Below are 12,297 nucleotides of genomic sequence, written 5' to 3'. Positions count from 1 at the left end.
TAGTTTATTCTGTTTTTTTTTTTAACTTAAGTTGGATTCTTGGCTCAATGATGTGCAGCCTTTCTTCATGTGAATCAGTAACTTTTCTTTCAGCTACAACATTCAACTCATCAAGTTTCAGATGTAGTATTTTCATTATGATTACGAAGAAGTCCACTGCGATTTTTTGTTATTTTCAATTGGCTAAAGTATGTTTTCTCATTTCCAAATATATAGACTGGTATTCATTTAAGTGACATGCCTGACTGCAGTATCAGACTAAGTTTCCTAAAATAGCCCATGGCGTACAATGAATGTTGGTTGAATTTAATTTAACCCAAGAAATATCACAAGAAAGCAATTAATGTGTCCATTCACCATATTTCAACATCATAAATACAAGATATTTAAATGAAAACCTCATTTCCCATCATCACTACTGAAAAGTACGCCCAGAAACATACACACTCTTACTTGAACAAATACTTTGCCCAAACGATGCAGTGAATAGGTTCTGAAGGTGTGTTACGAATTGTACAGCCAGGAAAGGTTCTCTGGGTTGGTTTAGGATGACATTCATAACACTCAGTCACACCCTACAAAGTCAGGAATGGGAAAAAAAAAATTTATTCCATGATGGCAGTCTCTCAACATTATAAGGTAATTATAAACATTCATTCATCTAACATTCCAACTGGGTTTTATATTGTCAAAGATGTCTGAAAATATTGGTGACTCCAAGATTCTAATTTTAAAGAGGAAGAATCTTTAACACAAAAGCTAACTGAATCAACCATAGTTACAGCGAAGGCCAAATCAGGACTCCTCTGATTCCTGGCCCAGTGATCACCAACACCAAACCAAATAAAATCACTGCATTTCAATGTCAAATATGAGAACTGTACCTTCATTTCAATAAACAAAAAATACCAGAAAGCAGCTTTCCAACCAATTACTTCTCAAAGTCAAAAATGTGTTGAATATTATTCACAGCCACATCCGTTATAATCTCCTAAAAATTAAGTGAACTCAAAGTAGTTACTGATTTTAAGAGATTAATCTTGACACCAGGTATTGCCAAGAAACACTCTTCATTTTGCTGATACACTTTTATGACACTTGAGACAATTTTTCACAATAATCCAATGAGTCATCAATGGGGGCCAGCATTATGGCACAGCAAGTCAAGTCAGGGTTTGGGACTCCTACCTCCGACACTGGAGTGCCTGTCTCTTAATTCAGCTCACTGCTAATGCATCCTGGAAGCCAGAGGTATCACCTCAAATACTAGGGTCCCTGACACAAAAATGGAAGATCCAGATGGGAGTCCCTGGCTCCAGCCTCAGCCTGGCTATTGTGGGCATTTGGGGAGTGAACAAGCAGATGGAAGCTCTTCCTCCCTCTCTCTGCCCTCCCCACCCTCTCAATCTGCATTTCAAATAAACAGACTTAACAGAACAAAGTCAACTGTCCTCATCTTGGCAATTCTTACTGCTTAGCTACATTCTGGTATCTCAGGATCACAGTAATAAATAAAGTACATAAAAAGCAATCCCTTTTGAGTAGTAGCAAAGAAACAAAATCCACAAATGTTGCTTTAATAGAAATTGCCAGAGATTCAGCTTCCTCCTTATTTCCATTTCTCATGCCTTTGGCCTTCCAATATGCTTTCTTGGGGGCAGCCACATGGCAAGCAGTCATCCCTTATATGAGTTTAAGAAAGATGCTGCCTTGATCTGTCAACAGATATTGAATGCCTCCATTTATTCAAATACACTCAATACACATTGACAGGTACAAGTCTTTGGAATGATACTGAATAAGCTTCCAAGAGCAATATGAGTATTTAACAGTTAAAACTGAAGTAGACCCTCAGTTCTCAACAAGGATAAACTGCCCTCCCCCCCAAAAAACACCAAAGCCAGCCAATTTTAAACCCAATATAATTTCCTTTTCATAATTTCATTCCTACAAACGGATTTTTCAAATGCCATCTATGCTTATTTTTTAAAAGAAAAAAGATCCAAATGGCAAATTAACAATACTGAGATTTTACAAAACTAGGTTATAGATAAATAGGTATTTGCTCCGTTATTTTTAGTTTTATAATAATGTTTGAAATACTTGACAAATACTCTCAAAAAGTTTTCAGTTGTCTTCAGATCTATAAATCACTTTTAGACAAAATGTAGCCTTTAGAAGCCTGGTTTGCCAATTATCAACTACAACATGACACGTTGTCTCATGGTTACTGAGAACTTGAAAGTAACTACTGAGCAACCAGAGAAAGACAGATAAACAGAGAAAGAGAGCTCCCATCCACTGATCCACCCCTCAAATGCCAACAGTGAGGAATGGGACAGATGCAGAGCCAGGATCTGGGAACTCACTCCAGGTCTCCTGTGTGGGTGACAGGAACCCAACTGCTTAAGTTATCACTGCTGCCTCCCAGGGTCTGCACTGGCAGGAAGCTGGAAATCAGGAGCCAGAGTCGATTACAAATCTAGGTACATTCTCTGATGGATAATACATAGGCATCCTAATCAGTATCTTAACAGGCTAAATGATTATCCCTACCAGAAACCTTTGAAGTTTATTATACTAACCAGTGCAAACAAAGTGGCATAGAAGATCTCTTTGCCCATGGTCTGTGTACACAGAGCATTCCAAGTTTTATGAGCATGAAAATTCTTACATGTTGGATTTTTAAAAAAAATTTTTTTAAGATTTATTTTATTTATTTGAAAGGCAGAGTTAGAAAGAGGGAGAGACAGAGTGATCTTCCATCTGCTGGTTCACTCCCCAAATGGCCACAACGGCCAGAGGTCAGCCAATCAGGAGCTTCATCTGGGTCTCCACATGGTTGCAGGGGCCCATGCATTCAATCTTCCACTGCTTTCCCAGACACTAATATTAGCAGGGAACTGGAACAGAAGTGGAGCAGCCAGGTCTTGAATCAGCACCCATATGGGATGCCAGCATTGCAGACTGTCCCAATTGTACCAACCCCACTTGCTCTTATTGCATAAATCCAAGGTTTACTTCTTCCAACCCCAAGGTCCCAAATAAGTATCCAAAATATTGAAAACAACTTTTTTTTTTTTTTTTTTTTTTACCTTTTTGATAGTAGTTACTTGCCCAAGATAACCGGCAGTCCCACTCTCAATAAGAGGGACGTCAGCTGCCAAACACATCCTATTAACATGATTTCGGGCAGCTGGAAGAAAAATACTAGTCAGCAAAAGGGTTTCTGAAAAAACAAATTAGTTACTTTTAATTAATTAGGATGACACTCACTCAAACTATTTCTTAATGTTTCTATATATATAACTATCTTATGGCTATGCTCAGAGTAATACATGCAAAAGAAATCCATTTGGCAAAATCTCATATAGAAACTTGTATTATACATTTACTCCCAAGGAAAAGCGGCTCTGGAAACAAGTAATTTTTTTAAGTTTCAAAATGTCATCTTTCTGTAATACTTGGAAGTAAATGAATAAAGCGGATTATCAGCTTGGAACTATTTAGGCAATTTAAGTTTAGGGAGAAAAGGATGAGTCAGGTTAAGTCATTCTCTTTGTGTTTTTTCTTTTGGTATTTCCGGCCCAAAATTATTATAAACTCACTCAACAAAAACACTTTTACAAGCAGAAGTAACAATAGGCAAGGAATAAGATTTAAATATTTTTACCCCTACATTCTAAACATACAAATCTGGTAATAACTGACTGTATGATTATGACCCATCTCTTTATATTGTGAAAAGTTTAAATGGTAAAAAAAAAAGTGTACATCCAACAGAATCCAGCATGGTATCCTTTGGCACCAAATACACCTAAGACATTTCAAGAACCATGACTTTGAACTTCAGTATCCTATTACTTCATTCTCCAAAAAGCAATTTTTCAATCCTGACCTCTGTTTACAATCATCTGACCAGCTCTGAAAAAATATGACGCTCAGGCCCCATTTTCAGGGTGATTCAACCGGTCTTATGTAAGACGTAGGCACTGGGATTTCTGAGCTCCCTACATAAGAAAGCCATACTATATTTTAGTGCCCCCAAAATCTGAAACAAACACATCCACATACACCCTCCACAGTCACCTTCTCTAGAGCATTTAACTTTCCCTTCATTTACAACTTTTGGTGCAACAGCATAATACATGATAGCTAAATTCCTGCCTGGGACAGCTAAGCTCTAGAGAAAACTGCAATCAACCAGCAAGCTTGAAACCTGAACTTGCTTTCACTTAGATTTTAAAGTACTAACTCAAAAGGAAATATTTTTAAGAAATACTAGATTTGTAAACAGCTTTGATGTGGGGGAGGGGGAAATATTGAGAAAATATTAAAATAATCTCACCTCTGTTATCTAAAGCATTCATAACTAATATAAATTGTCGAAAAAATTCCACATTATAGTCCGGGCTACAAAGCAAAACAAAAAAGGTCACTAAAACAACTAGCCTTACATACGATCTTCTCAGTACCACACAGAGTCCTGAAAAGTATAATGTATTAAGAGTGCAAAAATAACTGATATGAGCAACAGACAGCATTTACATAGTAAGGTTAGACATTTCCAAACATAAGCATATTTTAAGGAAATCATTTCCCCTGAATTCCTATCCTTTTCGCCAGCTACCTAGGGCACCAGAACACGACCTCAAATTGGCAGAAAGAAGGCATGACTTCACTAGTCCCATCAGGCCTTCTCCGGGCATTAAGTGCCTGGGAACACGCAGAGAACACATTCCCAGGGTCTGCCTTGCCTCTGGGTTCACCTCACATGGTCAGGATCAGGCAGGGTTCAGGCCCCTGGAGCCTCTGCTTTTAGCAGCACTGGGAAAGCAACACAGGGTAAGGGTTATACAGCTACAGGCAGGTTTGCAGCAGAGAATAAAAAAAATAAGCTGGAGTCACAAATGTCCTGAGTGTTACAAACTTTTCAGGGGTTGACACTGCAGCGCAGCAGATTAAAGCCCTGGCCTGCAGTGCTGGCATCCCGTATGGGCGCTTGGTTCAAGTCCTGGTTGCTCCACTTCCGATCCGGCTCACTGCTAATGCACCTGGGAAAGCAGCAGAGGATGGCTCAAGTCCTTGGGCCCCTGCACCCATGTGGGAGACCCAGAAGAAGCTCCTGGCTTCAGGTTGGCTCAGCTCCGGCCGTTGTGGCCATTTAGGAAGTGAACCAGTGGATGGAAGAAGACCTTTCTCTCTGTCCTTACCTCTCTGTAACTCTTTCAAATACATAAAAATAATAAATCTTAAAAAAAATTTTTTTCAAAAATTTGAGTATCTCAAACAAGGGCTATTTTTAATATAATTTACTTGTGAGTGAGACAACTGTGGAGAAATGACAATTTAGTTCAAGACCTCCTTTGCTCTAATACCTCCAAAATTATAGAACCACTCCATTTATCTTTACTGAGATGAGTATAAGAATGCACTATCAAACTACTGCCCCACTACAACTCCCCGTGTAACAGATCATTTTGGGAGGGAATCTTAAACTGAAAAAGGCAACAGCTGAAATCAATTAGAATGAGAACTATATTCAGAAGTCAGAATCACATATAAGGGTATTCTAAGATTTAAAATATTTTTTTATTTACAGCAAGAATATAAGGCCCTTTGTAAGTTTCTAAGTAACTTATCTATTCCAACTATTAAAATGGCTCACTGCTTATCTAAATCATTCAAACCATATTTAGAAGCTGGTAAAAAGAAAGTCATTTATATGGGTAGAGACTACATTCCAAGTATTCTAAAAAAATAATTTTTTAAAAGGTAGCACAGCACTGAGCTGACATATTAAGCAAGTAGAAATAACTTTAATTAAAAGTTCACAGAAAACAGTTTTGCAACATAATAATTAGTGCATACTTCATGATGCTGTCGTGGTAGGCTATGATATTAGCTTTCGGATGAAACTGCAGTACACTTTCCTTGGCAACCTGAAAAAACAAACAACACTAAATTACTACAACATTTTTGTTTGTATTTGATATCTACTTTTGACAGACACAATACGACTGTCTCACCTACTTACACAGTCCCTTATTTTAACATTATAAAGAAATAAGAAGTGTGGCACATTTTCAGTAAGATTACGCTACATACATATATACATATTTATTAGAGAATAGGAGGGCCCTCCCCTACATCTCAGCATATTTGCTTCTACTGGAATGGCCTCAGTTAAAGAGAAAGGGGGGAGAGGGTAATCAAGTGCCATTCATGCATTCACTTAACAAACATTTACTGAGCATTTTCTGTGTACCAGAACCTATCTAAGATGAATAGTGTGCAAAAAAGAAAAAAAGACATTAATCAAATAACAAATAACCATCCACATAATTCTAACTACAAGCCACAACAAGAGACACATCAGTAAAGTAAAGGCTGTTATGGAAGACCTCACTTAATCTCAAAGGTAGCAATGCATCCCTGGAGAAGGGAAGCAAAATATGAAAACCAAAAAGGAAAAACACACGGGAAGCAGAGAAGCAAAGGCAAAGATGTTTTAAGATCCTGCAGTATGAAGGAACACTCAAGACTGTAGCTTCTCTGGCCCTGAAACACAGGAGGAGCCAACCTGCAGGAGAGGTAGGAATACAAGTTTCATTCTAAGTTAAAAAAAAAATCATAAATTTAAGTATGAGACTTAACAGTCACACCAATTACAGGATTAGGTACACTGCACTTCAATTATCTCATACACCAAAGAAGAAAAAAAGAAGGGCGGAGCCTTTACTGGATACATCTTTTTATTCTTCACACTCAGCATTTTCTTCCTCCTATAGGAAAGGCACAATTATCTGAACAGAAGATCCACCAAAGGATTACAGAAAAGATACGAGGGCGAGGGTGCCAGGCTCTGGGGAGGGGCGGGAGGGTGGCAAGCAGCAGCCCGTGAAGCAGGCCAAAGAGCTGGATGAGGAAGATAAGGCTTTCAAACCAGAACAAGAGGAGGAGCAGAAGGCGGCTGGGAGGGGCCTCCTGGCCACAGGTGGAATTAAGAAATCTGGCAAAGTCAGCTGTCCCTCGTGCCTGAAGTGATGGTGCCCTTGACTGCATTCCCAGCTAAACATCTCGATTCCCGGCCATGGACAGTTAGAATGAAGTGTTTACAGTTAAGTGTTATCTTGCAACCTGTTCAACATTAACAAATACACTTTTGTAAAAAGGGGGAAAAAATCCCACTGTACTGTAGCTCACTGTCTTCCCCAGTTGTTTTCACACAGCCACTCTCAGTTGTGAAGTTAAAGTAAACCCCACTGAGAATCTTCCAGAGTCTGCCCTTTGGTCCCTGCTCTCCAAATTCTGTATCACTCGGAATTAAACCACCTCACTGGGAAAAAAGAAAAGATACGAGAAATGGTTACCTGTGCCTTTGATCTTCCAACATGTTTCTTTTGAAACAAAAACTGCCTGTTCAGGTTGCTGACATCGATAGTGTCCAGATCAATCTACAAATGCATAAACACCACATAAATCAAAAATATTCAGCTTTGTTTGGGAACTAGCACTATCCTTAGCACTCATAACCCAGAATTTTTGGTATTGGCTACATTAGCGGAAAAAATATTTTTGGACCAGTCATACCAAAATTTTTAAATTGACAAAAATAATGCATATAAAAGAACCAAGATTTAATGTCAGAGACAACGTTATTGAAAATATTTTGATGGCATGCTACTTTGTTTCATCACTCTGATGACAAATATTTCAGGAAATTTCTCAGATGGCATACAAATATGTGGATTCATTAAGATTTTTGAATGTTTTCATCATAAAGAAATGATAAATGTTTTAGTAGATCTGTTTATCCTGACTGGTAACACGATCCAAACATCACATGATTCCCCATAAAAACATACAAACGTTTCCTAAAGATTATTTATTTTAAACACAGGGGTGGGGGAACACAGAGATGTAAGTATTATGCACCCACTGGTTCACTCCCTAAATGGATGCCAACAGCTGGGGCTAGGCTAGGCTAAAGCCAGAAGCCAGAACTCCATTTAGTTTCCCTCGTGGGAGTAGTTAGTAGGACTCAAATACTTGAGCCATCATTTGCTACCTCCCACATGCATCAGCAGGAAGGTGGATCAGAAGCAGAGTAGCCAGGGTGCAACCCAGGCACTCCGATATGAGACAAAGGCATTCCAACCAGCGGGGCTTAATTCACTGCACTGCAACACCACCCCCAAATGTTTTATGTGTCAGTTAAATATGTAGATATGTCAGTGAAAGCAGCAAAGTTCAAAAATAGTCACCGCCAGAAAAGAAGCTTATTGCAAATATTGTAATTTATCTCTCTACATAATTACTCTAGTATATTTTATTTTACTTTATCCTGTTTTTAAAAAATGACACATGGCAAATGGATTAATTGAATTTCTCTTGCCTTCTTTAATCCAAGCGATCCACACACAATTTCACTTTGAACGATTTCTACCTGACGGCTGTGGAAAGAAACTTCTTTATATGGTTTAAAAACAAGCTGTACTAAATAAAAAAGCATCATGCTTTAAGTCTCGTCTAATTGCTTCCTAGAAGTATATGTAAGAAAGTGAAAATAAAAGGCTACACGCGTTTCCACTCCATTTCAGTAACGTAAGTAAGCACTGTGGAGCATCCTAATGATATTGTGAAAGCCGTCAAAACACAGAACCACCTAAGTAGCTTTGTTTCATTCTTCTAAATTTACTACAAAAATTAAAACCCCGCAAGAGAGGACCGAAGCCCTTGCTTTCAAGTGCCCCGATTCACTGTCCAGCACGAAAGGGTGCTGTGAGGAAGGCGGCAGGGGCTAAGGCACGGGCCCACCGGGATTTGCAAAGCCTAACCTTGCAAAGGCACGCGACCGCCCCGCTCCATTCATTCGGAACTCCGGGGGGGCCACCTCCACCGCTCCCCGCCTCGCTACACCTGAGGCTACTTTAAGACGCGCATCCAGGGATCGTCACCAATCTCTAAAAGTCGACGCTACACAGAAGTACCTGCACTCGAAACGCCAAAGGCTTCCGGGCGTTGTACACCTGAGCCAAGTTAAAGCCGCGGCGCCTTCAGCGACACCGGCGAGGACGCCCGGAGGACGGGCAGGCACCCGGTCGGGAGCCCCCGAGGCGCCCTGCCGCTGACTCCCTGACCCGGCCGAGGCTACCAAACCCCATTGCATCTCACTTCCCTCATGTGTTAAAAATAAAATGGGATGGAAATAGCGTTTGCCCCCACGGCGCGGCAACAACGCGACACGCGCCGGGCTCACACCGCCACCCACTGCCCCGCCTCGTCATCGCCGAGTTACGGGGGACTTTCGAATCCAAGTCACAACACCCACGAGGGACTCGAAACCATCACCTCCCGCCTCCCAGCACAGCTGGCCGACTGTTTTGAAGCGAGAAGACACGAGGCCAGCCCCCCGCGCCCTCGACGCGCCACGATCTCGAGCTGCCGGGGAGGCGGGGGCCGCCCCGCCACGGGGCGCCCGGCAGACCCGGGCCCGCGGCCTCCTCGGCGTCCGGAGCGATCCCGGCGTGCAGAGGCCCGCGCAGTCCCCGCCCGACATGTCCCTTCACGCCTGCAGCCGCGACCGCGGGCCACGCGGCCTCCACCCGCCAGCCGACCCCGGGCCTCGAGACCCCCGGCCCCTCGCACCGCAGCCCGCCATCCAGCCCGCGCGCGCGCGCGCACTCGCACTCCCCCGGGCCCTCACCAGGTCAATGTGGGAGAAGCCGGTGAGCACGAGGTTCTTGAGGAGCTCGCAGCCAATGCCTCCCGCGCCCACCACCAACACCCGGCCCCCGGCCACGGCCTCAGCCAGCTCCCGAGGTAGCCCCCGCGACAGTGCCATGGCGGGACGACCACGAGCAGCGGCGGAGTCGGAGGCGGGAGAACTGAGCCGCCGCCGGAAGCGGGTGGGGGAAGGGCAGCGCGACTTCCGCTCCTGCGCACTGCGGCCGCCCGGCGGAGCCCCGCGGACCGCGGCGCGCGAGCTGGCGAGCCTGGCTCTGCTGGCCCGGGCTGCGCCGAGCGCCCAGTGTGGCGGGGCCCTGGCTGTGCTCGCCGCTGGCGGCGTTTTGCACAGACCCGCATTCTGGCTTCCGGAGCCTATAGGGGCGACCTTGTTAGTCCAGGGTTTGAACTCCCAGACTTCCTCCCTAAAGGAGCAAGAAACATCATCCAAACAAAAAACAGACATCGCAAACAGAATGGAATCTGTTGCCCGGCGAGCGTATTTAAAATGGGTTCAGAAACATGCAGCGTCATATTCGGATTATCAACTATTATTAATCTGGAAAAAAAAAAAAAGCACGACTGTCGAGGGCTAGGGAAGCAAGCACTTCCGCACACTCCAGGTAAGGATTTCAAAGCAGTTTCTTTGGCGGGCAATTTGACGAAAATTGTGCAATATTTTTTTGACTCATTCATTCAGATTCTAGGAATTTGTCCTGTGGCAGTTACACTGAAATAGCCAAAGGGCTGGTTGTCATGAGAATAAAAATTGGAGAGAAAGCAAGCAGCTAAAATTGTATGAATATTTTGATGCGTATCTTAAAAAAATGCTTTGTAGATTACAAACTATGTCCTGGAAAAGTATTTATCGATGGGGGAAATGCTCACAATATGATGTTGAGAAAGGAGCAAAACCACTAACAGATATGATTAGACTTCTTAAAAATGTGTGTTGAAACTGTGGGTAATTTTATTCTTTGAATTTCTGTTTCCTGGATGCTCATAAATCAGAAAAAGAAAAATGGTTTGAAGGAAGGAAGATTTCTCCTCCTGCCACCAGGCCGCTCTGAGAGGGACTGGGGCTGCAGCCTGCACGGCTCCTCTTACTCCTTCCCCTCCACACCTGCCACAGGCCCTCCCCCAGATGTGCCCGCCCTTCCCCACACCTCAGAGAAGCTGGGCCTTCTTCTGTCCTGCCTGGACCTGGGCACCTAACTCAGAGGGTCTTTGCTTTTCTTGTTTGAGTGCAAAATGCTTGCTTACTTTCACAACTTCTCATAGGAACAAGAGCACCAGGTAACAGCTGCAAGGCCCGCCTACACTACAGCCCTGTCCCATGCACCACCAGACACTGGCTGGGTGGGGGTCTTTCCCAGTCGGGTTCTTTTACATAGCAGCATATGGCGTTTCACTTTCCAGTGGGTTTATGCTGGACTTGTTTTCCGTATCTTGCTTTCTGCCCAGTGTGTCACAGCAGTATTTTTGCTGGACCGTGGGAGTGCCCCTGCTGATATGCGCTTTCCAGCTATGCACATCTGGAAACATCTGGACCACATTCCGATCTGTAAGAACATGCTCTCATCAAAGGAGGGGCCGCTTACATATACCCTCTCTGTAAATCTGACTAGTCTGCTTCCTGTTCCAGAGTAAGTGGTCTGACAATCTGAAACACTGCCCAGGGCACAGGTGCGCCACAGGGAGGTGACAGAGCCATCAACACCTCTCTGACGGGCACCTGGGGGAAGAGCAGGTGGGGCTCCCAGCAGTCACTCACTGCCCAGGACACCACCACCCTTGATGACCTGGGCCTCATCGCCCTCCCCTGCACAGGCTACTGACGTGTTTCCACGCCACTGTCAGGGCAGCAGGAAGGGGTTGATAAGACACACTGCGTGGAGAAAGGGCAGACAGGAAAGGCAGGCAGCAGGATGGAGAGACCCCGTCCGGACACAGTAAGTACCGCTTCTTGTGAGGCTGTAGGAACAGAAGTAGGAGGGGCTGGCATCGTGGCACAGTGGATTAAGCCTCTGTTGCAATGCCTGCATTCCACAGGAAGTGTGCTTGAGGCCCAGCTACGCTGTTTTGGATATGCCTTCCTGCTGATAGCAGATTGCCCAAGCATTTGGGCCCCTGTCACTTGTGTGGAAATCCAGGCTCCTGGCTTTAGCCTGGTCCAGCCATGGCTGTTATGGCCATTTGGGGAATGAAGCAGCATATGGAAGATCTCTCTCTGCTACTCTGCCTTTCAGATATATAAATTAATCTTTAAAAAATCAGAAAGTGAGTGGGTGAGGGCAGGGAATTTGGGCTAGGAGGACATAAGGCAGTTGTAAACAGCAATGTCACAGGCCCAGCTGTGTGATCCGGCAGCATCCAGGATGGCAGCAGGGTGGAGTGGAGTGCAGAGGCAGGAAGGTGATGCTGGAGCTCTGCCTGCTCTCCCTCCCTCCACCCAGGGTGCCCTCCAGGACGCCTATGCAGGAAACACCGGCCCCCTGGGCTGGAAGGGCACTGTTCTCCAACTGCCGCTGTACGAGGGCCACTGACCCTGAAGGAGAGACCACCTCA

General features: G+C 44.0%; 1 protein-coding gene across 4 annotated transcripts in view; it reads right to left on the bottom strand.

The window, feature by feature from the left end:
- The window catches only part of UBA2 (ubiquitin like modifier activating enzyme 2), a 42,898-nt gene extending 30,638 nt beyond the window's left edge, over positions 1 to 12,260 (bottom strand). For 3 of the 4 annotated variants that reach the window (XR_011384241.2, XM_008257280.5, XM_070063226.2), the window contains exons 1-6: positions 9,710 to 12,260; positions 7,374 to 7,457; positions 5,872 to 5,942; positions 4,349 to 4,413; positions 3,096 to 3,196; positions 454 to 575 (exon numbers count right to left, since the gene is read on the bottom strand). Coding sequence is in view for 3 of the 4 variants with exons in the window: in XM_008257280.5 (XP_008255502.2) it covers positions 454 to 575; positions 3,096 to 3,196; positions 4,349 to 4,413; positions 5,872 to 5,942; positions 7,374 to 7,457; positions 9,710 to 10,195 (929 nt within the window). In the remaining variant the exon portion in view is untranslated. The remainder of the gene's footprint in view (positions 1 to 453; positions 576 to 3,095; positions 3,197 to 4,348; positions 4,414 to 5,871; positions 5,943 to 7,373; positions 7,458 to 9,709) is intronic. The other variant, XM_089319135.1, reaches the window with a different exon arrangement.
- Between the last annotated feature and the right edge of the window lie 37 nt (positions 12,261 to 12,297).

Source organism: Oryctolagus cuniculus, chromosome 18 (assembly GCF_051225735.1).
Source record: "Oryctolagus cuniculus isolate XC-2025 breed Fujian yellow rabbit chromosome 18, ASM5122573v1, whole genome shotgun sequence".
Lineage (NCBI taxonomy): Eukaryota > Metazoa > Chordata > Mammalia > Lagomorpha > Leporidae > Oryctolagus > Oryctolagus cuniculus.
The sequence above is the reverse complement of the archived record's forward strand: the minus strand, read 5'-3'. Positions and strand labels throughout refer to the sequence as shown.